We start from the raw sequence: 26,637 nt of genomic DNA, 5'->3' as shown, positions 1-26,637 counted from the left end.
TCACAGTGTTGCACTGTTTCTGCTACCTGGCTTTTTTTTTCTTTTTTTTTTTTTTGTGTATAAATCTATTTTAGTCATCTTTAAATCACCTTTGTGTCTATGTCCTTTTTTAAAATCGATATGTTCCTAAAACACCTTGCTTTTTATGTCTAGAAATTACTTTCTTAGTTCTGAGATATTTGTCTTTTCCTTCACTTAAGGTAATACTGGAATGCATGAATGGGGTTTTAAAATGTTTCGTAGAAGACCTCCTACGACCACGCGCTATAAAGTGAGTTAGTAGTAAGTTTATCTTCATTGAACATAACTCTATATTGAATAGAATCAAACCTAATCAAGACTTTTCGTTTTTCAGAAAGATGTTAGGCAAGTTAATAAATTTATAGAATTGGCCTTAGTTCTTGATCAAGCTATGGTAAGAATTACTTTAAATATCATTTCCACTTAGATATCACGTACAAAAACTGGGTTGATTATCGGGGGCCCATGGATGATTTTTACAGCTTTAATCACCATCTGAGTATATTATGTGCTATTGAATTTTAATTCATCCAAAGTAATTAAGAAGTAAAAAACTTGTAAAATTTTCCCTGAAATAAATGGCAAATTTTCAACACATTTACAAAATTTTACGTAATTAAAAAATAATATTTTGCTTAAAATCTTTCATACAGATTTCTCGATCGTTTTATAGCTGACGAACAAAAAGAAGAATACTAATTCTATATTGTTTGTTTTGTTTTGTATCCTATGGCCAAGCTCATTTCATGGTCATTTTTTTCTTTTTTTTTGTCTTTTTGCTTTTTTGAATTACTTTCAATTATGCTATCTCACAATTTTGTGTGTTGAAAAAGGAGAAAAATTCATGTAAGTATACTCCACTAATTTATGTAAGGCAATTCTGTGGATGTTGAACAATGTCTCAAGAAACACCTCACCTTTTCATTTCTGAAGGCAGCAACTACAAGATCCTGATCGATTTTTGCACTGGATTACTGAGGCATTTCTTTTGCACCAAATTATGTATTTAATACATTTTAAGACTAAAACTTTTTGCAACTTTTCTAAAATAGAATTGTGCTGAGGATATTTTCAAATGCACCAATTTCATAATTAGCTTTGTAGTTTTTAAATGAATTTTGAGTTACTGTGAATGCTCTTTCTACTCTTAAAACAATTTTAGTTTTTGACGATCTACGAAGTAGTTTTTTGATTTGACTAAGAAGAAGATTTAAAAAAATCCGTAGTTGCCCAATACTTTACTTTTCAACCCTCTTATTGAAAACTGATTATTCTTTTCAATAAAAAATAAAAATAAAATGCTGTCTTTTTTCCAGCATAGTACGGTGCAATAGCAAAAACTATGAAATTTGTTCTTTGTCGTCCAATATAAACATCTCAATGTAAAACAAGAAAGGTATTTTAAGTAGTAAAACAGTTTTGAAATAATAATTAAGAATTAATAAATCAGAAATAGATAAAATTTACACTAAAATACACAATACAACTTAAAATTTGTTTAATATGACACTGGAAGCATGCTCTGTTTGTTCATGCATGTATTGGGTTTGTGATAACTGATAATAATACATAATAGAGTGGGAAAAAATAAAGAAAGAATAGAAAAAATTGTCTTGTGTTTTCCAAAGAAGAAAAAAAATGTGGTCACCTTTGTTAATTGAAGTTTAGTTAAGTGGAAATATTGATTGTGTGATAAAGGAAAAAGTGAATGGGCTGAGTAAGAGCACTTAGTAGAAACGATGAACCAGAGCCTAAAGATTTTAATTTAAATTTTTGTCACATAATTTTTCAAATTAAGAAACAGAACACTTTAGAAAATTTAACAAATTCACTGTGCAAGCTTATATGAAAATAATTTTCTATGTATTTAAAGGATTGTGTTTGTTATTACTGCAAACGTTGTTCAACCTTTTTTTTTTTTTTTTTTACAACCTGCTGTTATGTATTCTAGTAGTATTTATATGAGAAATAAAATTATACAAACTTGTGTAATTTTTTACAAACCAAATAAGAGCCTGAATTTTACCAAAAGAATTTATGTGTTTGATTTCTACAAATTCTAAGTTATGCTTTTTTTATTTTAAGATTGTCATCTGAAATATGCAGCATCCTTATTCTTAAACTGCTTAATTTACTGCATTTGAAATCTTGATTGAAATCTTAAACTACCTCGTACTAGTTTATCATAGTTTTCTTTTTTGTTTTTTTAATTACTAGTGGTACCCGCACAGCTTTGCCCGTAGTAGAAAATTAAAAGGTCATTTGGTTTGCCTGTATATTAACAAATAATGGATGATGAATTTCTCGCCAATTGGCTATATTCATTTGCTTGCCCATGTTAGGGTTCCATGTTATGATAATTCCGTAATTTATTCATCCACGTTGTTATAATTTCCTCAGGAAAATTTCCTTAAAATTGGAATATAAAAAGAACAACATCGAATTTTCGAAAAATCGCTTTGAGGTGCACACTCCCATGCTATAAACAAATTCCGTGCCAAATTTCATGAAAATCAGCTAAATGGTCTAGGCGCTATGCGCGTCACAGAGATCCTAACAGACAGAGAGACTTTCAGCTTTCTTATTAGTAAAGATTTCCTGTACTCATTATTATTCTTTTTGATTTTCAGTTTGACAACCGAAATGCCAGCAGGAATGAGGTTGTCAATGATGCCATCCAAATTGTCAACTGTGTTGATATGGTAAGGCAACATTTTTTTTTTCTTTTGTCTTCACCATCAAGTAGGTGAATTTCTTTTTCTAAAAATATTTTTGCAAATTGCAATTGGGTGTTTTTTTATTTTTCTGTATAAACTTCTCTTGATTTTTTAGAACAAGAATGGAAACAATAGTTGGCATGTAACATTGATAAGAATATTCAGAGATTTTTTGCGTATGATAAGTTATCAGCAAATTTTACCTATCTTTTACTAGTTTTTATTTTTTACATTTTTTAAAAATTATTAATATTTAACTTGGCATCAAGAGGAGTAAATCTTCCTTTTTTTTTTGGCTTTTGAATTTTTTATTGTGTTTCTTTTAATAAAAGAAAAACCTTACAGACAAAATTTAACTACAGTTACTATTGCTTATTTGAATCATGTTTGCTTTGAACAGTTTTGATTCAATACAGCAAAAATATGTAACTACAATTTTTTTTTTAATCTGGAGTACTGTATACAAATTAAGAAAACTTTATTTAAGTTTTAGTCAAACCAGATTAAGTACAGTCAACTCCCGATTATCGGTGGTCGGATTATTCGCGGGTCTTTACACATGTTTTTTTTAATGGTGATGACTTACAACTAACCGACTTTTTTGTAATGTACTAATATTATAGTCATTAAATGTGTTTTAAACTTATAACTGTGTTATTGTTCGTTTTTAGCTTTTGCATATATTTTTTACATTCAATGTTATCGTTTAACTAAACGTATGTGTGGGTGTTCATATTTCTTAGCTATTATATACATTAGTTTCGTTTCTTATCTATTATTCGGATTATCTGCAGTTTTCACTTATCCATGGTTATACCCTGCTACTCTATTCCGTGGATAATCAGAAGTTTACTGTATCATTAAAGGATGCCCCCAAAACATTTGTTCTTTTATTACTTAATTTTTTTAACCAGAATGAAAAATATATTTTAAAATTCAAATTTCAACTAATCTACTTCTAAAAATGTGTCTTGTCGATTGCCGTAAAATAGGTATTAGTTAATTTGGGGCCACGTTTCTACATGTTGGAAATTACTATTATTCTAATGTGGTGTTTTTTTCTTTCTTTTAAATTAAAAATAAATGTGCCTAAAGTGTATTATTATGGATCAAACTTGTAATCTTAGTAGCATTAACTTTATAATTGTTTCTTTTCAGTATTTTCGTACTGTAAACACTCGAGTATCTGTTGTTTATGTAGAAACTTGGGCTCATGGCGATCAGATGGATTTCAGCTATGATGTCCGACAAACATTACTTAACTTTATAGAATATGCTTCTCGCAAATTGTATAAAGTTGCTAAAGATGCTACTCATTTGTTAACGTAAGTATTTTTTTTTTGTGTTTTTAATTTATTTTTAACTAGAAACATTAATTAGTAAAAAAATTATTCTTGAGGGTAAGGTTAACAAAATTTAAAATGAAATGCATGTCAATCTCTTCATTAGAAGAATTTTCAATAAACAGCTTTCTTGTCTAAAGTTATAACTGTTAGGTTTCGCTTCTGTGAAGTAATGTATGTCTTAGCTAATAAATTCATTTTTTGTCAAGATATGAAACCAACTACAATTATGACTCTTTGACTTATTATCCTTTTTTTAAATATTTATCTAAATGTAAACAATATGTATTGCCTATTTTTCTATACAGAAACAGTTAGCATTGTTTTATAAACAGACTTATTATTTACATAAGCATTAGTAGTTATTGATTTTAATTATTTGTGAATGTTAATTAATGAGAAACTTTAAACGTTTACATTTTATTGCAAAAACTAACATTTTCATCTAATTTCCAGTGGTAGAAAATTTCGTGGGGACGAAGTGGGAATGGCAGTTCCTGATAGCATATGTACTGCTAAAGCAGTAGGAGTAAGCGAAGTGAGTAAAATTGTCTCTTACATTTAGCTTTCATACCAATTTCCAAGAGCTTTCCAATTTTTAGTTTTAAACTTGAAGTTGTTATTTAGAAGTAGCTTTTACTTTCTACGGGGGAAACTAGTTTCAAGAGAGCTCTTTAGTTTTGTTGGGAATTGATAAAATTGACTATGACCAGCCTAGCTGGGCCCAGAGCATTGTGTCTATGCTCGTATTGGTGTTTGCATTCCATAATATTTTTGATTTTTCATGGATTTCTTTGATTTAAAATCCCTTTTTGAAACACTTCATTAATATTTTTAAATTATTACTATTATTTTTTATTACTTATTTTTTTTTACTATTACTTTCCATTTGCACACAACAAGGATTGTTGTACTACAGTGAAACCGGTGCACTACTTTAGTAGTCAACTTAAACAGGTGGTCAACTTACAGAGGTAGATTTATATGATAAGAGCTAATTCCGTGCCTGAAAAAAGCGGTCAACTTACAAGGGTGGTCAACTTTACAGGTTTTACTGTACATGTTTTCTAATAATTTAGAAATGTCCTTGAAATTCAACTTTTTCAGCCACTTTTGGAAATATGCAATGCTATTTCCTTTTTTCATGTAAGCATGTTTAGATATTGTTATTTTTTAAGGTGAACTCACATTTAGTTTTCATATAAAATTAGATAAAAGGTGTAATTTTACAAAAATAACTTCAATCAACTGCAATGAGACAGTATAGCCAGGGATGTGTACAAAGGGGGAGAAGGGACACTTGTTGGCCCGGGCTTAAGCCTGAAGGGGTCCCAAAAGTTTTTTAATGAGGGGTGAAATATATTTAAGGATGTAGGGATAAACAGTCGTAAAAGTCATTTGTGAGGGGCTCCAAAATTTCTGTTCACGCCTCTGAGTACAGCTGCCATATGTTATGATCTATAAAGTTTTTTTTAACTAAGCACCCAATAGCACTTATTAAGCTTTTTTTAATATAAATGTGATAAATTTAGAGTACAGTAAATCAATTTAAAAATTATAGTGAATTTGCTTCCTGCATCATATGTATTTTCACACCAGTTTGTTCTATTGTAGCCCTTTTTATTTTAATCACAGTATCATAACTAATTCAGATGTGAAGTCCAGCAATCCTTTAATGAAACAGTTATCTATGTTTTATTTTAATGAATTGATTTTTTCTAAATCTGTGATAAAATTTAAATATTAATTTAATTTATTTACATTTATTTAGGATTCTAGCATTTATGAGCCTCACTTGGTTGCAAGTACAATGACTCATATACTAGGGCACAATATAGGGATGAGTCACGATCATTATAATGGAAGTAAGTTACGCCAAGCTTCAAAATTTGTAAAATCATTTCTTGAAATATTGATTTTAGAATGTAAAATTTTAGTTTGCAAAAAATTAATTTTATTTTTGCTCTACATCTTTGAAATGCAATATTAGATTTTTTTTCAGAATTGTATTTTTGATTAATATAGAAATTGGATTTTTTTATGTTCTTTTATATATTATCAGGTCCAAAAAAAATGTCTAAGTGTGGCTACCATAATATGCATATATTAGTTTCCTGTCTCTTTAAAAGTAGTTTTGAATAAGTTATCTCATCTTGATTTTGTGGTTGAGTTCCGTAGTAAAAAAGTTAAAGTAAGAACGTCATAATTTTTTATTCAGTGCTTTTTGGATTAAGATACTTTTCATTAGCAAATATTCCTTTTATAATGAAAGGCTTTAGTAGCATATGTTTCTATTTCTAATAAATTTCTCATCACCAGATTTTATGTGATATTGTATACATATACTTAACTCTCGCAAATTAGTTTATCAAAAATTTATCTTTTGTCGTTGGTTACATCAAAGGCACTATGCATAAAAGACATATATTAATTTCAAAGTAGAGAATCTAATGTTCATAAAGGCAAACCGATCATGAATTCAAATAAGTGCTATTTAAACAATGAGTTTCAGTATTAAATTTTGTTATTAAATTTTTATTACTTTTTGTTGCAGCTGATTGTAAATGTGAAGATTGGTGGGGTTGCATCATGGCCCAAACGATATTGTAAGAAAATTTTATTTGTTTCTAATTGTTTCATTGTTTTCTTTTATTAACACTAGAATTAGAGCCATCTTCATATTGCTAGAAATATGGCGGGGGTCATTTTGAACCTCTGATAAGAAACCTGCATAATTCCCTACATAATTGTAAAAATTAGAAAAAATTTCGAATTAAAAAAAAAAAGAGCATTACGACTAGTTTCTGGAAAACAATTTAATGCAACTGAATCAGCGCTGGTTATTTAAGGGTATTTTAAACTTTTTTTTTACATACTTCATTTTATATCATTAAAATCTCTGCACCCTTTAAATGAAAATGTATTTAATAGTTTGATGTCATCGTATAGCTAGAAATACAGGGGAGGTGAGGGAGGAGGGTGGGGGGGGGGGGTATTTTGGCCCTCTGAAAGAAACCTGCATAGTTCTCTATATAATGTTACGTATTTGTAAAAATTAGTTTAAAATAAACGTGTTTGTAATAATACAATTTATTTACTGGATTCAGAGATTTCAAGGACATAAAGTGAAGTGTGTAAAAATAAATTTAAAATACCTTTAAAATGAACCAGTGCTGATTCAGTTGCATTAAGTTGTACTTCAGAAACTAACCCCAAATGCTCTTTTTTTTTTAAACAAAAGTATTATGAATGCTTCAAGTTGTTCCAGTGATATGTTCCAACATGCATTCTGTTTCAGCATCAGTAAATGTATTTATTTTTTTTTTCCTCAAAAGGGTCAAAATGACAGCTGCCCACATTTCTAGGTAAAAACCCTTTAGTTTGAGTTTTAAAAAAATAATATTTTCTTGAAAACATTATATTACTACACAACACCATTATTTAGGAAAAGTGAAGGAAGGATTAAGCTTTTTATGAAAATAGAAAAAAGTTAACAAAAAAAAGTGTGCTTAGAGTCAAAATGACACCTCCCATAATTCTAGTGTTAATAATTTTAGTTGTATTTTTGATCATTGGCGTCCATGTGCAAAATTTTAAAGGGGGGGGGGTCAGATGTTTTTCCCCATGGTTGATCAGGAAAAAGTTCCCCATGGAAACCGATTTCAGAACAGATTAAAGTTATTAAAATTTGTAATTTTTAATAATTTATTCATTAATGACTGATGAATAAATGTTTTTACATTTTTGAAAAGAAAGAGTACTAACAGCAAGGAAATTCCAATTTCTAAGGGGGGCTTGAGCCCCCCCCCCCCCCCATATGGGCGCCCCTTGTTTTTGTTGAATCGTAAAAAGCTTCAGTTTTGCCTGGTTGCTATGAACCTAATGTAAATATTTCCATAGCATTGTATAAAATCAATACTTCAGTTGTAACAGAGAACTACTGCCCACTTGACAACAACCTCAGTCTTCCATTACCATGCGAGTGTTAAGGACACATTTTCACTTAAATAACTTGTTGATAAAGTGAAAATAAGAATTATCATCAGGTTTGTCTTCAAGTATGAGTGTTTTTTCAAGTCACATTCTTCCAAAATTTGCAAGATACTGCTGTTGACTCAGATAGTGACAAAGAGCAACTAGGCATGTTAATAGCAGTTATGCAAAAAATAAATTTTGGCAGACTGTTGTATGAATTGATTATTTCACTATTTAATGTAGTAGTTTGAAAAGCAGAATAAAAACATTCATGCACTGAATATTGTTTTTATCATAAAAGCACTTTTATCATATGAGGCAGCGAAAAGCAAAGGGATGCCAGTGGACATTTTCCAAGTTTTCAGTAAAACATGTTTGAAGATAATGTCCTAGGTAGGCTTTCATTCCCCCCCCCCCCTAAATCATGCTGTGCAGCTGCACCTACTAGGGCTACTAGAACTATCTCTTTCTCCAAGACAGAGGAGGAGGTTGCCCTACTATTTGTACTGGTTATATCCAAATTTTAAATTTTGCCACTGACTTCCCTTTGCTCAGTAATAAGACCTCCAAATAATATATATATATATCTTGAACAAGAAATTAGGTTGATTATCATGTTAAATATTTGTCTCAAGTCTTGCTCCAGTATTCCAAGCATGGAAAAATGGTTAAATTACCGAGCTGTGGAGCTAGAATTCATGCTTTTGAACCTTATTATCAATTTTTGATTAGTTCATCATTGACCAGTGACTGATTTCTCAAGTCCCAATTGTGAGGGGCCTAATGACATAAGTGCTTTTAAGGGGATTAAAAAAAAAAAAACATGTGTACAATATTTCTGTAGTTCTGTCCATTTCTAAGGAATTCCCCAAAAATTCAGAGAAGGACACCCCAAACATGTAAGACCACCACTGTCTTTGACTTTCGCGCTGCTTTCTCAAAGTTATGAGTTTATGTAGAAAAGCATTTGTATCTGTATTTTGAATGGGGGGGGGGGGGGGGATCTCTACAAACCAGTGTGGAGTGAAACTGCTCAAAAATCATTTTCGGTACAACTCAGTTCTGTTGGTTCTGGACGTGCTGAAAGTAGTGTGCATTTAAAGTTTGTATCCGTTGTTATTTTTCTTCACACATTTAAAGTTTTATAAACTTCTATTTTCAGAGGAGTAAATAAAATCCAGCCATATCATTTTTCAACATGTAGTTTACAAGATTATATAAATGCTCTTCGAATTGGCCATGGAATTTGTTTATTTAACAAACCAAATCAGGTACTTAAAACTACAAATATATATTTTTGATCGCATGCAAGAAATGCTTGAGAAAGTCATAGTTATTGATTAATTTATATTTTAAATCTTCTGGTTGCAGTTAGAAGATTTTCGTACTTGTGGGAACAATTTTAATTGAAAAAGGAGAAGAATGTGATTGTGGAAGCATTGAGGTATATTATTGTCAAAATATTTATGTTTAGAATAATTTAAATCACAATTTCCTGTGAAATATTTTTTTCATTTACTTTTACAACTACAGTGAAACTTCTCTGGAGAGACCAATCTCTGTTCCTGAAAAAAGTGGTCGTTTATGGAGGTTGGTCGCTCTTAGAGGTCCTTTTCTAACATGCAAATATAGCACCATAGTTGTTATTTACCTTCTTCCTGCAGTATATTAAACAAGAACATTATGAATAAAAATGTATTTAAATAAAGAAACTTTTTTTAAATTTTAAATGTAAAATATACTTTTTACATGATTTTTTTATTTAAAAAACTAATAGCTTTAAAATATATGAAGAGATTTGTTTGCTTCAGATTCTTTGTTTTTTCTAAAACAACTTTAGTTTCTAGTTTAGTTTTCAGCTGCAAAAATGAATTACTAATATGTCATTATTAGTACCGTATAGCCCCGCATTATCCGGCATGCCGCAAAATTGGGGGGGGGGGGGGGTCACCAGATTTTCAATAACACTTGTCTGGTCCTTTTCGGCATGGTGGAAAATGCGAGGTTACAAAAAAAAATTAATACTATAAAAATTATATCTTCAGCTTAAAAATGAATGTAAGTCCTATACTTATCTTAGTAGTATAAATAAACAGTTTAATTTTGTTCAAATATTTACTAAAAAAGTCATTTGTTATTTTAACAAGAAAAATATTGTATAGTAATAAAATAATTTTATAAAATTAAATTAAAACTGAGTAAGCAAACATTTAAGCAGTAAGTAACCGTCCCTAAACTAGTGCTAAAGAATTTACCATAGCTATTCAATAAATAAAATTAAACTTACCTATCTTGAAGGAAACTAAAATAATATATTTAAAAAAAATTATGCAAAAATCGCAGCCACAATGATTGCTTCTCAACTGATTACTTTATTGGCATATAATTAAAACCTTAATTATGACCTACCATAAATAACAAGCAGATATTATGTACAATACACATTTTTGTTTTTGAAAGAAGGTTACTTTTGGGATTTTTTTTTTACTTTCCTTACAGTGGTTTACTTTCTGGTTGGAACTGAATGGGGAAATTTACTTTTGTTTCGATGCAAAAAAAAAACCTTGAATTATCCGGAACGTCGGAAAATTCGAATTTCCCGGCATGCTTGTCAACTTCGCTTTTTTCTGGCATGCCGGATAATGCGGGGTAATACGGTACAAGATAAGATTATCTATTTCTGTTTAGAGTTTATTGTGCTGACAGCTTTGGTTGTACAGTATCCCTCAACTCCGCATTTTCATCACTTTCATTTTCCTCATCGGATTTCTGTGTGCCTGAAAGACAGAAACATTTTTTTACAGCTAATTTCCTTTCTGATTTTCCTTTTTCGTATAAATTCACGACTTCCACATGTTTCTCGAGCATTCGATAAACTTGCTTTTTCAAAATTTTGACTGTGATGTATTCACTGAAACCAATTCTTGAGCTAGTCAAGGGCACGAAAAATAGATTTTGTCCACTCTGATGAACTAGGAATGCTCCCTTCCAACCCCCTCTCTCGTAAACAACCAAGAAATTCCAAGAAACAACCTTTAAACGAAGTTCTATTCTTATCAATCTCCCTCAATGAAAGGCGCACGCTTGACTTGCCTTGAGATTTGCATGTGCCACCTTAGCTCCCCAAAGGTCTGAAAAACAATGCCCTCCTTTTGTGACATTTTTGAGATTCAAAGCAGAGAGAGCAAGAAAGGAACACATTTGAACTCACAGTAGAATAGATTTTAATGGGAGAATAGATGATAATTATCTTATTCTGGTTTCTTTCCACCTTCGTCAACATGAGAAAATTGGTATGAACTTGTTCTATTGTTTTTTCTTTTGTTGTCTCTATCTTTTTGAGTTTTCTCAATCAAAAATTCCTATATTTTTTAATACTGAGGTTTACGATTTGCCGGTCGTTGTGAGAGGTTTCAATGGTCCTTCCCAGAGGTTTTTTAGGATTAGTCATATACGGGGGGAAAATCGGCACCTCAGAAAAGTAGTCGTTAATGGAGGTGGTTTGCTATATAGAGGTGGTTGCTGTAGAAGTTTCACTGTTCTTTTGTAGCATGCCCTTAAAGGGGGATAAAGCCATAAAGTTAAATTTCCTGGCCCTTTACTTGAACTTTTTTACAAAATGTGCACAAAAATCTTTTTGTGCAGCAAATAGGGCCGCATTAAAAAATCACATGGTAAAAAAAATTGTTCAAAACTTTACGAGTAGCTACAAAAAAAAGTTTTCACAACACAGTTTGAAAAAAAAAATTATGCGGTGGATAGGGACCACATAAAAAAAATATCACATAGAAAATAACCCAAAAAATTATTATATAACTAGGAATTACTTCTTTAAAGGAAATCAAAACAAACCAAGTGATGATAATTTTGCCAAATAGTCAGACAAAATTTCCCGAATGAGAAAATTTTTGGGAGGTCACAGTGACCTCCCATCAGGGTATCCCTGTCGTCACTTAAAGATACTACCTCACACTCGTGGGGGGAAAAAATCGTCAATTGAGTCCCAATCTGATTGAAATTTTCATACTCCGCACAAAAACAGGTTTGAGTATATTCAAATTGGAAAACATCCACGCATCATATATCATTAAGGAAAAACTGACTATGGTCTTGATTTTTTGAGGAGTGCACAAAACTACAAAGCACTTTCATTTTCTACAGGGTTGCCCCAAGCTGGACAGGCAACACATTTTTTTAAATTTGAAAGTGTCATTCTCTATATTTACCCATGCTTTATAATATAAAACTAAAATTTCATAAAATAACTAAAAACCTACAGCATCATTCTGAATTTGATCTATAACTTCTAAGGTGTGTAAATGAACTTGCACTTTTTTACTGTTTTCATGGTCTAAAGTCATGGAATGTCCAAATAAGATTTTAAAAATTTATATTTTCCTACATTTAACAGTTCTTTGGTTTCCATTTGTTTCAAAAGCTTCTTAATTTGGTTCATAAAAGTCATTGTCATGTTTCAATTTTAATAAGAAAAGGTTTTATTATTTGATTGATCCATTGTGATGATATTGTATGAGTGAAGAAAATACTGTGCTTTATTTAACAATGTCAAATCAAGTATAGCCTGGAGCAGAGGAGAGCCAGAGGGGACATGATTCAGTTGTTTAAATTTATCAAAATGGGCTAAATTTTTGCATGGAAAGCAGGACTAGGGGTCATTGTTTTAAGCTATTCAAATCTCAGGCTAAGTTGGAAATTAGGAAAAATTACTACTTTAGTGGAGTCAGCATTGATCTTCATTGGGGACTAATAAACTCACTAAGACCAGCCTAGCTGGGCCTGGAGCCTGTTGCTGGTCGTCACATTTGTATTTGTAAGTTTTTTAACATAATAATTTCCTGGAATTATTAACACAAGTTTGATCAAAAATTGTTCTTGTAATATGCATGTGTAGCTTGTGTTGAATACAAAAATACCATTTGAAATAAAATACCAATAGAAATGCAACTAATTTATTACATTTCTATGACAAAGTTACCATGGCTTTAGACAATAAGAAGCCTGTAGATGTTGTTTACATTGATTTTCAAAAAGCTTTCGATAAGGTACCGCATGTTGCTCTACTTAGCAAATTAGCTGATATAGGAATAGGAGGGAAAACTTTCATTTGGGTAAAAAACTGGCTGACCGGAAGGAAACAAAGGGTAGTTGTAAGGGGAAATTATTCTAATTGGAGTGAGGTTTTAAGCGGGGTTCCTCAAGGATCAGTGTTAGGGCCTGTTTTGTTTATTGTTTTTATGAACGATATTCACAAAAATATTTCTGGGAACATGAATTGTTTTGCTGATGATGTCAAAGTTATGGAGACTGTAGAAAATGAAGAACAAGCAAAACAGCTGCAAGAGGATCTAGATCATATTACGGAGTGGGTTGATAAATGGGGTATGGCTGTTAATGTTGGGAAATGTCAAGTGCTACATTTAGGGCATGGAAATAAGTGTACCAGTTATTATTTGCAAGGTTCAGTCATTAGTCAGGCAGACAAAGTTACTGATCTGGGGGTCTTAATAAGTTAGGATTTAAAGTTTAGCCAACAGTGCAGCAATGCTAGTAACAAGGCCAATAAGATGCTTGGGTTTATCAATAGATCTATTTAAAACAAATCTAAAGAAGTTCTTCTGCCCTTATATAGAAGTGTGGTAAGACCTCATTTGGAGTATGCTGTTCAGTTTTGGTCTCCTTATCTTAAGAAAGACATTAATGTATTGGAAAGGGTTCAAAGGCGAGCTACAAGGCTAATAAATGGACTTTCTCACTTAGACTATGATTCCAGGCTTAGAAGGCTAAAAATGTACAGTCTTGAGCAAAGAAGAGACCGAGGGGACATGATTCAGTTGTTTAAATTTATTAAAATGAAAGATGTTACTGGGCTAAAGTTAAGCACTGAAAACAGGACAAAGGGTCATCGTTTTAAGCTATTTAAATCTCAGGCTAACATGGACATTAAGAAAAATTATTATTTTAGCAGGGTAATGGAACCTTGGAACAGCTTACCGGAAGAGGTGGTAATGAGCAAGGGAGTAGATAGTTTTAATAGGGCCATTGATCTTCACTGGGGATTGTAATTTGACTAGGACCAGCCTAACTGGTCCCAGAGCCGGTTGCTGGTCGTCCTCTTTTGTATTTGTATTTGAAATTGCTCATATTTTATTTGCTTTGTTGAAAAATTGATTGCAGTTTTATATAGACAATATTTTAATATCAGATAATCATTTTTTCTGTTTGAACAAAATTTTATTTTGAATATATTGATTTGTATGCACTAATCGCATATTTGTAAGATTTTTTATGTGCATATCTGTGTGTATTGGCATATTTATTTGAATTATTAATTTAAAGCTTTTTGTTTCGAACTAGGAATGTATGCATTCTGACCCTTGTTGTGATCCTATCACCTGCAAGTTGAGAGTTGAGGCTGAATGCTCAATGGGTCCATGTTGTGAAGATTGTAAAGTTAGTTACTATTTTTTTTTTTTTTTTTGGAATTAATTGTTTTCTAAAAATCATAAATTTAATTCATAAAGTTAAGCACAAATTTCTGAATTAGTATTTATGGAAATAATTGCTCTTTTAAGAAAAAATATTTTGCAATCATGCGAAGAAAAATTGATTTTTAAATGTAATTTATTTTTGTCTTATGCATTTATTTTATTTATTTTTCTATTTTATTTTTCTAATTTGTATGAATTGACAATTTTTTCTGAGTGAATTGGCTTTATTCATTTTTTTCCATGAACCTTTTTTATACTTTGAAATTATATAAAGGCATATATGAAATCTAATTATAGCAGCCCCCAAGGGTGCCCATATAGAGGGCAAGTGTGGGCCCAAAAGCCCCCCCCCCCCCCTTCTTTTGAAATTAGAACTTCCTTGCTTTTAGTACTTCTTTGCAAGAATGTAAAAACATTTCTTCTTCAGTAATTTATGAATAAATTATTAAAAAGGTCAACTTTTAATAACTCTAATCTGTGCTGGAATCGGTTTATATGGGGAAAGTATCCTGCTAAACCATGGGGAAAATGGGACTGAATGACTGAAAAAAATGTCTGAGCTCCCCCCCCCCCCCCCTTAAAATTTTGCATATGGGCACCCTTGGCAGCCCCTTACTCTATTGCCTTTGTCAGGAGACAACAAAAATGGGTTGTCCACAAATGATGCCATGCTTTAGGGATCGGGAGGGGGTTCTTGAAATTGAGACAGCTATGACAAAGAGATGGAGGAGTAACAAGAAGTGTGACCTCACACATTCTATTACAACAATATACTTAGGAGAACAGCATTATATGTGTCAATGGGAGGGGTCAGACGAAGAGTGACACTTCATAATAAAGGTGTAGGATGGGGTCAAATTTGTTGAAAATATAAAATTGGTCACACTGGCAGCTTTACAATGTCACATTGCAGCTTCTTTATTGCTTAAAAAATACAGTATCCTGCAAAGATACTGATATTTTTTTATTTGTCACAAAAATCAATTTAAAATTCTATAGACATCCTGGTTTCAATTGTTTTTAATGTAGGTAGAAATCTATGAAACAAATTTAAATCATCCGAATTTATCCTTTTCTTCCATTTTCATGTTTCCAAAAATGCATTTCTCCTCCCCCCCCCCCCCCCATTTAATTTTCGTGAGTTAACAAATTATCCAGTCCTAGTGTATTTTTTCTGGTTGGATTATTTCAGTGTTGCTTTAATCTGATTTGGAGCAAAAATTGTCATCAAATTATTTCCTTATACTATTTTATTCCAAATTTATGTTGCTATTTGTTCCAAGTTTTTGTCTAAAATTATAATGTTTGAACCAAGCTCTTTCTTGTTATTCCCAGAACAGATATCTACAATATGAGTGGTATAAAATAAAAGATATTTAGTTTTTTGTTTAACGCATTTCATGTAAGCCACATCATAATAGTGTTCATATTTACAATACATACTTCTAACAAAATTTATGTTGAAAAATGCAACTATTGAAATTTTACTTTTCTTTTTTTAAAGTTGCGGAATTCTGGATATATGTGTCGTCCTGCTGCTACAGAATGTGATATTCCAGAATATTGCGACGGGAAAGAGGGTCAGGTAAATATGTTTGACAATTTGTTACATTATCCTCATTTTTAGTTAAAAATTTAAATGTCTTGTACATCCCCTTGTGTTCATATTATTGTTCTGAAATTTCAAAAACAATCCTGTAATAAAATAACAAAAATACTGCCTGAGCAAAAATATCTTAAGTTTTAAAACTATTACTTAAAAACTTATTTTAATGAATATTTTAACCTATTTTATCATACTATTTATTAAAAATTGTGGGGGTTTTCATTTTTTCTTTTTTCTTTTTCTGAATAATTTTTCATTTTTTTTCAATTTTATAAGTTTTTAAAAAAGTTTTTATGATTGTTATTTACTTAGATAGCCAAATCAGAATAGGAACAGAGAATAGGTTTTTTTTTGTGGTGTATTAAATCTTGTCTAAATAAGGATACTTAACATATAGTTCCAATCCTTTATGATAATATCAGTGGCGGCCTAATTAACACTAGGCCATTAATATAATCTTACACAAGGGCTAGAATTTATTTTCGCAAGTAGGGGAAAAACTCCCCCCGAAATTTGTTCAAAGGGGATCGCAAGTTATTGGAACAGAGAGAAAGCAGCATATTATTTCACTATTACAGCCTGTTGTAAACTCCCATATTGTAAATGTTTGATACGCTGTGTTTTTTCTTCAACTTTATTGGTAAAGTTAAAAATTGCTTTCCTAGAATTTTTCATTTTTACGTAAGATTTTTGAATCTTCCAGGCAGGGCCTAGTTAAAAAATTGGCCAACTAGGCTGTGGCCTAAGGCTCCTGACTTTTAGGTGCTCCCAAATCCACTTTAGTTGTTTGATTTCTAATTGATTTCTAATTTATTATTTAAAAAAGGAAGGACAATTAATGTTATGAAAACCAATTAGGAAGATTTTTTTACTCCTCTTTTCTTCTACTTACGTAAGGTTCGGGTGCTCTAGACCCTTCTTCTCAATAAATATTTAAATAAAGTGATTGATTACTATTGTACCTCTGAAGTCATCACCCGTGTACCTTAGTAACAGATGAATAATATCGAATAGTGAGAGTCTTGAAAAAGTATTTCGCCTAGCAATCTCTAATATCTTAATCGGACCCTGCTTCCGCAGGCAAATAATCTTCTGCTTTATCTGTCACTTTTCAAAAAACGAGCGTATCAAATTCAACAAGCTTCCTGGAGCCAAATATTTAGAAATTGGTTTCTAGAAAGCAGAATTTAATAGAAAAATCATCAAGTAATGATAATAATAAATCTTAGTGTGTAGAATTCATTATTTTTTTGTGTTTTGCCATGGTATTTAGCAAAAATTTAAATGTTTTAAAATTTTATATGTGATCTGGCTGGCCTGCGAGAAAAATCTAAATATGAGTTGCGGTCCGCAGGTAAAATATAAGGTTGGGCACCACTGACTTAGGGAATGGAAATATTATAATTTTCACCTCTCTACAACCCACATGTATACTTATTTTTGCTCTGTTTCTTTTCTCATTAAAAACATTTATTCTTTTAATAACAAATTCAAAAAATTTAATTTGGGCTCTTGGAAATAATATTGTAATATGGTAATTTTTACTAATTTTATTGTATGCATATCTTTTTGCCAGTATTTGTAAAACATAATAAGCTTGAAGCTTTACCAATGAATTTTAAATTGAAGTCTTAATTTCAATTTTAGTGTCCAATAGATTTATTTAAGAAAAATGGTGTTTCTTGCAAAAAAGGTGGAGGATATTGCTTTCATGGTAGCTGCCCAACACCTGATGACCAATGTGAATATTTATGGGGTTATGGTAATCAGTTCATTCTGTTTATATTTCTCAAATAATAGTTATTATTGATATGTTTTTATAGTTTTTCTCTTTATCATTTATATTATTTGTTTATTTAATATTCAGTGATGACTCTGTGATATCCTTTTCATTCTCGGGTAGCACTTGAGTGGGAAATTTATCTTACAGACTATTCTAAATGTTTGTTAAAACTTTTATTTTAAATCAAAAATAACTTGGGTATGAGGTATACAAATACAAATACAAAAGTGACGACCAGCAACAGGCTCTGGGCCCAGCTAGGCTGGTCCAGGTCAACTTACAATCCCCAGTGAAGATCAATGGCCCTCTTAAAAGTATCTACTCCCTTGCTCATTACCACCTCTTCCGGTAAGCTGTTCCAAGGTTCCACTACCCTGCTGAAATAATTTTTCCTAATATCCATGTTAGCCTGAGATTTAAATAGCTTAAAACAATGACCCCTTCAGTGCTAAACTTCTGTCCCGTAACATAATTTTAATAAATTCAAACAACTGAATCATGTCCCCTTGGTCTCTTCTTTGCTCAAGACTCTATATTTTTAGCATTTTAAGCCTGGAATCGTAGTCTAAATGAGAAAGTCCATTTATTAGCTTGTAGCCCGCCTTTGAACTTTTTCCAATACATTAATATCTTTCTTAAGATAAGGAGACCAAAACTGAACAGCTTACTCCAAATGAGGTCTTACCAAACTTCTATATAAGGGCAGAAGAGCTTCTTTAGACCAGAGGCTCAACACTTAGTTCTTTTGAGTTTTACTTGCAGCTTTGTTTGAATTCTTTTAGATATTTAGCATTTTCCTTCTTGTGTATGATTATTTTAAAGCATATTTCTTTTTCTTAAAGTTTTATTTACCGCTAAAAGATTATTTATATTTATAAATCAGTATATTTTAACTATATCCTGTCAAAGATTTCTTTAAAACAAGAATATGTCACAGAAAAAGTTTAACCTTTTGGCGGCAAGCCGGAGTATACTCGGTCTAGTCCATGGGGTTTATCATTGAGTTGACACGATCTGCCACACAGAGGTTAATGAATTTTCGGCCTGTTTGCTGAAAGTTGGGACTTAATATACTGAGGACGTTTATTTTTACGAATGCTACAAAGGAGACCTCTGCCATGCCTTGTTGTCTAATGAAACAAAGACACACTATTGATATTCTATTGATATTGATTTGGGTCCATGGTTTACTTTAGGATGCAGGTTTGTGTGATTCCCGCAATATTTTCCAAAATCCCACGCAAGAAATATCTGTTCGCTGGCAGCTCTTGTAAAAGATCCGCTTGGTGGGTGAAGACTCCTACCTTAGATACTGCCATAGTGTAAACCTCTTTTGGGATACTACAGGGTGTTCTGCACCTGCACTACCCGTGATTCATCGGGATAGGACAAAAAGAGAACACTGAATGCCAGTTAGTACATTAATGTCCTGCTTTAAGAGAGTAATGTTTTTTTAAGTTTCAAGGTTGCTAATGGTACAAATATTTATTAACAACCTTATCATCTGTTGCTTGCACTGAAGCAATTGCTAAAAAACAAACAGTTGTTGGGATATTAATTATAGCTGTGTGGGATGTGACTTTTGAACCTCAATTACAAGTTATTTTCCTTGAAAAACTGAGTGATGCTTTTAATAGTATGATATTATAATGGCATTGTAGTTTGGATCATGTATGAATTTTACTCATTCAACAAAATTTGTAGAGTTGAATTCATGTAAAAAATTTTGTCATGTTAGTATAAAACTTAAACTTCCACTTCTTATTTTACAAAAAATGTAATGTAGGTTATTAAAGTGGTGGTGATGCTTTTAAACAAGCTATTATACAAACTGTGGATTTTTTGTCCATTTACTTTTATTCTTTTTATACTTGAGTTAAATAAAATGCTTACGTTTCGTTTTATAAATCCTCATTGGAACTGGTAGTTACATAAAAAAAGATCATTTTTGAATAAAGTACAAAGTTTTGGGTCTAGCCTACGGGACACAGTCTGTTGCTGTTTGTTACTTTATTGTTTCAATTTGTATGATTTAAAAAAAAAAAAAAAACTCTTGGATTTTGAGTCTCTGCCTTTAGATTTGAAGGCAGTATAATCCCTCTGTATTACGTCTAATTGAGATCAAAATGTTTTCATGGCTTTTAATTAAATGCAGTTACGTCTGTCCTGTTTTTTATTTTTTCTACAAAGTGTTTATCACAAACGTTTTTTTTTTTTTTTTTTTGTAAAAAACATTTTTGACATCATTAGAATAATCCTGAAACATCTCAATTTTCTCATAAAAACACACCCACATTTCTACATTTTATTTCCAAAATTAAATAAGAAACTCATGCATACAATAAAATGTTCTGTGGCAAACATTTAATGAAATTGTTCTGAGATGTTTTGGTTCTTATATTTTATAAATTAAATTACAATTAATTGCAAAAAATCTTGTGATTTTTTAGCTTTTTCCTTATTATCAATCAGATGTTCAATCTGTTTTTCATAGCTTTACATTTATTGCATTCTCCTGAATGTCAATCGATAAATTGTTTTTTATGTGAAATAATGCATGCTTTTTCTTTGTACCGCTTTCAACTTACATAGCTAATTTCCACAGGGGCTGTACAGTCTGAGTTTGAATGTTTTTCAACAGTTTAATACACAGGGAAGTCTAAATGGAAATTGTGGGCCAGATAATCAAGGGGGTTTTATAAAATGTACAGAAGAGTAAGTATTACATTTGATATACTTAAGTCCATTTTATTATACTTTTGCTTGTTTTACTAAAATATACCTATATCTAAATTTGCATGATTTTTTTTTTTTTTTTTTTTTGTATGTTTGCCCATTTCAAATTACTTATGAAACTTTTTTGAAAATTGTCTCCTTATCTATGAGATGGAATGTAATTATGGGGCAACTTTCTAATTTCATTTGTTTCCATGACAGAATGATATATTATGTTCTTGGCATGGGGGATAGTTTTTCGTCTATAGAGAGATTTCTGTCTTTTTTTTTTTTTTTTTTTATAAGTATTTATACCAAAAAATGTTTTGCTTTGATTTCTGCATATATTTTCATTCTATTTACAGTACTCTGAACTTGTTGGCTTATAAATATGAATTTAAGTGCTATAAATGCTTTTTGACTTTGCTTCATATAAAATTGTTATATGTAACAGTTGCTAATTATAATTTTAGCAAGTTTTGTTGAATGCTGAAGTATAAAAAATGTATAGCTGCAGTTCCCACCATAACTATTAAATTTTTGTTACTATGATGATTTAAATCTTTTTTAAATCAAAAATAAAAAGAGAAATAAATATTAGTGTATTCAAAATACTAGTGTAATTTTTAGAAAAGGTATGTTTTCAAAAACTTTGGTCCTTCGCAGAAATTTTACTCTTCCACTCAGGATCTGTTGTTAGAGCTTATGCATTTTGTTCTTAACTAGAACTTAATTCAAATTAATTTGCACATATTCAGCAGGGGTGCCCACCTAAGGGGGGGGAGGGGATCATGGCACAGGACTGCATCATTGAAATTTTTAGAGGGGTTTGTTTTAGGAGTATTTTTTACTTTTTGGGAGGCTTCATGATTTTTAGGGGGTGCACCCCTGATCTTAGGGGGGCACCCCTGTATTCAGTCCAAGATGCATCACTGCAAGAAATTCAAGATCTTGCTATTGAATGTCTTTCACTGGCATTTGGCTAAAGTTTTAAACTGTCTTCATGATTAATTTACAAGATGTAGTGCTTCAGAAGATTATGTTGCAATGGCAGCATGAGCTGAACTGTTCCGATTGAGACATGATCCAACAAAACAAGCAATTTGATACTGCTTGTTTTGTGGGACTTCTCTTTAAAAATAGCACCTTTTAAAATGAGTCTAGTTTTGCGCTAGATTCTAGTGTGAAGTAAATCCAATTTTGTCCTTAAAAATTAATCAATTTGGAGAAAAGCAAATGAAATTCACAAGCGGTTGCTCTTATTTTTTCTGATCAAATTTTATTATGTCCTACCTAAAATGCAATTGTAGACATATAATCTCCCTACTGATTTACTAAATCCCACCAATTACTCATTTTTATTGCCTAAAAAAAGACTAAAATAATTCCTCTCTGGTTCGGTATCATGTAATATATATGAACACTTACAAAACATTTCCTTTTATCTCCAACAGAAATGTTAGATGCGGCTCTCTTCAATGTCAGCGAGGGTCTCGAACTCCAATGATTGCTGGAAAAGACAAACAGTATGCCAGGACAATTGTATCAATTGGTGGTCAAGAATTTGAGTGCAAGTATGATCAATGATTCTGCAAAATTTTTAATTGAATTTTGAACTCAGATTAAAATTTCAAACATCTAAGGTGCCAACAAAATGTGTATACATTCCCTTAACTTTGTCGAAAGTTCTTTTTAAACTGAGTTACGTTTGTTTTATTTATGTAGATAATTACTTTTGGGACAGTCCCGATGATTTCTATGCTTTCATTTATATCTCTTCTTTAATCAAAGTTTATTAATAGACGTATAACCAACCTGAATTTTTCAATGTAAAAATTAATGATAATTGTGGTATGACTTTGTTTAGTTTGGGTTTAGCTATCGTTCAGCAGGGATGCTGTCATTGTGGACTAGATATTACCCCATTTTAGTATTTCATTCAGTTTAATACCCATGAGAAGTATTTAGTGGGCATGCATTCAAAGTGTCAATACAGAATCATAAAACAGGTTTGAAGCAGCTCAAGGACATAATGTACTGCTTGTGTTTTTGGGCAAGATAATCCTATTCAGATTATCTTTCTGGAAGAAAGAGGAAAAAATTTCAATGCTTTATTTAAAGATTGCTGGAAAATGGTTTATCTTTTTTTGATGTCATTTTACTGAGGGCATTGCAGTTTTTTAAGAAAAGTAACAATTTAGTTAAACCTTAGGGAAAAAATTTTCCCTTTTGTTTTTCATTACAATATGCAGGTAAAAACAGTTTTAATTAAAAGGAGAACCAAATGTAATACCAATGTTGAACATATAAAGGAACGTTCCGTGACATGACTGTTAGTGCATAGAATCCATTCTTGCTAACAATATTTCTAGCAATAAAAATGGATGTTTTAAAAATTTATAAACAGTAGTTGTAAGTTTTCACCATCTTTCCTGAGATTAGGATTCCCTGTTCTGTCTTGTAATTTTAGAAATATGATTGCCGTAGTCGTGAGGAATTCTAAACTGGTTTTAACTAGATTGGCATTACCATCTGAAATTTTGGGGGGATTCCCCAAATTTGAATGTTTTTAATGCCTTCCTCAAAAACTTTAAATCACAAAAAGCCCCCAAATTTAAAATTTTGTACTTTTGTCTCTGAATTTGCTATCAGATTAGCAACTTAGAATTTCAGCTATTAGTATGTGAACTGTTAGGCAATATGCTGGTTATTTTTAATCTATTGTCTTAGTATTGCAATTTTTAGTAATAATTTGCGGTGAATTTAAAAAGTGTGTTTGTGTATAGTAAAGAAAATATGTATTAATATATTTTGCAGAAAATGAATCAGAATATTTTTTACATGATGAGTCAATTAGTAAATACAAAAGTTGTTTCACCCAAAAAGCCCTCAATTTTTTTTCTGGCATATCGTAAACATGCTTGGAATTGTACACTTGGCTCCAAATTGATGATTAGATATTCAATCACCATAACTGAAATTATAATGTTTTATTTCCAGGATTCTCAGTAATATGTCTTATTAATAAGTTTATAAACCATTCATCAGAACAGATATTTATTACTGACAGACATGATTTTAATGCAATAAGCTGTGAAGTACCTCCCATGTTATGAGTCCATTACAAAGACGAAACTACAGTCTCTGCATGTCACAACCACGCTGTCGGTACCTGCTTGTATAATTTTAGTGATTCAGAAGCCGTTATAAAAGTTTGATCTTACTACTTAAAATGATTTTAATGTTATTGAAGTTTGTTAATATGATATTTATGTATTGTTAAAAGCCATTAACGTATTTACTTTTAAATATTTGCAACAGAGTGACCTCTGGCACAATAACTGTAGACATCCCTGACTTGGGCTTAATGACTGATGGGACTAAATGTGCTGATGAAAAGGTATGTTTTAATAGTGTTTATTTTTTTGAAGATTTTTTTTTTTTTTTTTTTTTTTGAAAAATACTTATTATTTGAGTTTTGATATCTAGTTTAGTTGTGCACTTCTACCTTAAAGTATGATAACAAGCTTTTCTCCTTTTTAAGTATTTGTCTGTAACTTTTTTCAAATTGTTTCTGCCATTGGATTATCAGGGTTATTCAGGAACTTCATTGCTTCTCTTGATATTAATCTGTTATGGACAGTAAAAATATTTATCTTGGACCTTGTGAGTTCTGAGAAAAAATTTTCGGGGACAAGAATCACAATTTTCAAAAGCTACAAATAAAAATCGCTTTTGACAATATTCATTTCAAAGATTTTCTTTTCTGAATTTCTGTGATATACTTTTATTAACTCTTTACAACTATTTTTCTTTTATTTTCTAGATATGTGTTAATCAAACTTGTGTTGGTGTCGACCTATTTATCGAGCCTGGATCATGTCCAACAAACAATGTTGCCCTGTCTTGTTCAGGACACGGAGTAAGTCTTTGTTTTTTTATGCATACCAGTTAAGGGTTTACCCTCTCAAATTTACTGGATTTAATTCTGCAGATATCTAGTCTGCATACAAGATTTCAGATTTAAAAAAGGAATTATGTATTAAATTTCTAGAAGATGGTTAACCAACATATGCCTGTGATAGAAAGTTCATTGTAATAATCACTTTTTCTTCTCTTTTGCTATATCTTCTGTATAATTACTATTGCTTCTGTAAAAATGTAATCTGTAGTATCAAAACCAGCTGAATCCATGAAGTTTAATTTTTTTTCCAGCAATTAATATTGATTGATACTATCATGCTAAAAGTGATTTGAATTGAATTCCAGAATCAAGTTGAAAACTTTTGCAAAAAACCGGTTTTAATTCGAAACCAACTCAATCTATGCTTTTACTGAGCCGCTACTGTAAAGTTTAAGACGAACATCAACAACATTATTATTATTAATTGCTTAATTAACTCGTATTTTTGATTTTACAAGCTAATGCAACGTGAAAGTGATATAACACGTGAATTTAAATGGAATTGAAAATAAATTGGAAAAAAAAACATGAATTTCAAAATTAGAATAATCTATGAAATTTTAAAAGTTATTTCTTTCATAAATTGATACTCATCAATGGATACTATCATGCTGCAAGGATATTTGAATTGAATCTCTCAATCAAAGTGAAAACTGTTGCCAAAAAGTGATTTTATTTCAAAACCAACTCAATCTATGTTTTTACTGAGCAGTCACTGTAACAGTTATGTGAGACATCAACTACATTATTATTATGTATTGCTTAATCAGCTCACATTTTTAATTTTACGAGTTAATACAGCATGAAATTGAGATAATTACTTTCACCTGTCAGATTACTTTCACCTGTAAATACCTGAACAATGCCACTACTTTAAAACATAAAAACAAAAATGAATTCATTACACAGGTTATTCAAATGATTGTTTTTTCTCTCCTGTAAAGTATGAAGGAAAAAAATGGATTGAGCCAATTTTAATAGTAAACAACACAAATATTAAGTGTTTGTATATTTTTAATTTAATATTTGCAAGTAAGATTTCCTTACTAATGTTTTTCTTATTATTCTTATGGTGCATTATTTTGCGAAAGATCCTAATTTTTACAATATGTCATAAATTTCAGGTTTGTTCCAATATAAATACTTGTTTCTGTGATGAGATGTGGACATCTCCTGACTGTAGTCAAAAATCTGATCCTGGGCTGGATATTGTAGGTCCTACTAGCACTCCTGATGGAACTTTAGAGAAACCTAGTGAAACCGGTACTGCTACAACTAAAAAAGCGCTCTTAGAAACTGTTGCAGATTGGAGGAATAAGACCACAAAATCAAATGTTCCATATGGGGGTAAGAATCCGCACAGCTCAAAAATTTAATATTCTGAATATTTAAAAAAAAATTGTTCTATAGTAACTTAGCAAGATTTTATTGCATTACTGCCAACACTCTCCTTTTGTTCGGGAGACTCCCAAATTTGTATGCCTTCCCAAACTTCCTCATGAAATAAATATCTCCTAAATTTTTGTATCCTGCAGTAAAACAAGCGCAATGGCAAAAACAAAGCCCTTTCATACAGGAGTGACACTTAAAAGAAATAGGATTTTGAGCGAAGTAAAATGCTTAGAGATTAAAAAAATGTATCTAACGAGACTGTATTAAAATATTAGGAAATTTGTTGCATTTGTTTAGTTGTCGCTCACTTTATAAAACGTTAACTTAAATCATCCTTATATATTATTTCTGTAGCCTGTTTTTGGTTTCTACGCCAGATTTTCCTCAATTCTTGATCGATTTCTTTGATTTACACCTTATTTTAAAGCTTATGGTGCGGGCTACTGACGAAAAATAGACCCACGGTCTAAAAATTGTTTTTTTTCAGCCGAAAAACCTGTTTTAAAGAACCAGAATGAGGTTTTCAGTTAAACTTATAACTTTAACTTGCACTATGACCGACAGAGCTGAATAGCTTGATCGGCAGAGCGTTCTCCTCGTAACCAGGAGAAT

General features: G+C 31.1%; 1 protein-coding gene across 1 annotated transcript in view; it reads left to right on the top strand.

Annotated features, from left to right (window-relative positions):
- Window positions 1-26,637, top strand: part of LOC129230355 (disintegrin and metalloproteinase domain-containing protein 11-like) — a 255,163-nt gene that overhangs the window by 217,937 nt on the left and 10,589 nt on the right. Inside the window, 19 exon segments of the mRNA XM_054864752.1 lie at window positions 201-271; window positions 356-415; window positions 2,652-2,723; window positions 3,897-4,063; window positions 4,538-4,619; window positions 5,853-5,946; window positions 6,636-6,687; window positions 9,219-9,327; window positions 9,428-9,457; window positions 9,459-9,500; window positions 14,432-14,527; window positions 16,070-16,150; window positions 17,819-17,933; window positions 20,560-20,591; window positions 20,593-20,669; window positions 22,124-22,243; window positions 23,991-24,069; window positions 24,496-24,591; window positions 25,758-25,980. Coding sequence (XP_054720727.1) covers window positions 201-271; window positions 356-415; window positions 2,652-2,723; window positions 3,897-4,063; window positions 4,538-4,619; window positions 5,853-5,946; window positions 6,636-6,687; window positions 9,219-9,327; window positions 9,428-9,457; window positions 9,459-9,500; window positions 14,432-14,527; window positions 16,070-16,150; window positions 17,819-17,933; window positions 20,560-20,591; window positions 20,593-20,669; window positions 22,124-22,243; window positions 23,991-24,069; window positions 24,496-24,591; window positions 25,758-25,980 — 1,698 coding nt within the window.

This window comes from Uloborus diversus, chromosome 9 (genome assembly GCF_026930045.1).
Source record: "Uloborus diversus isolate 005 chromosome 9, Udiv.v.3.1, whole genome shotgun sequence".
Lineage (NCBI taxonomy): Eukaryota > Metazoa > Arthropoda > Arachnida > Araneae > Uloboridae > Uloborus > Uloborus diversus.
This window is presented reverse-complemented; position numbering and strand designations above follow the sequence as displayed.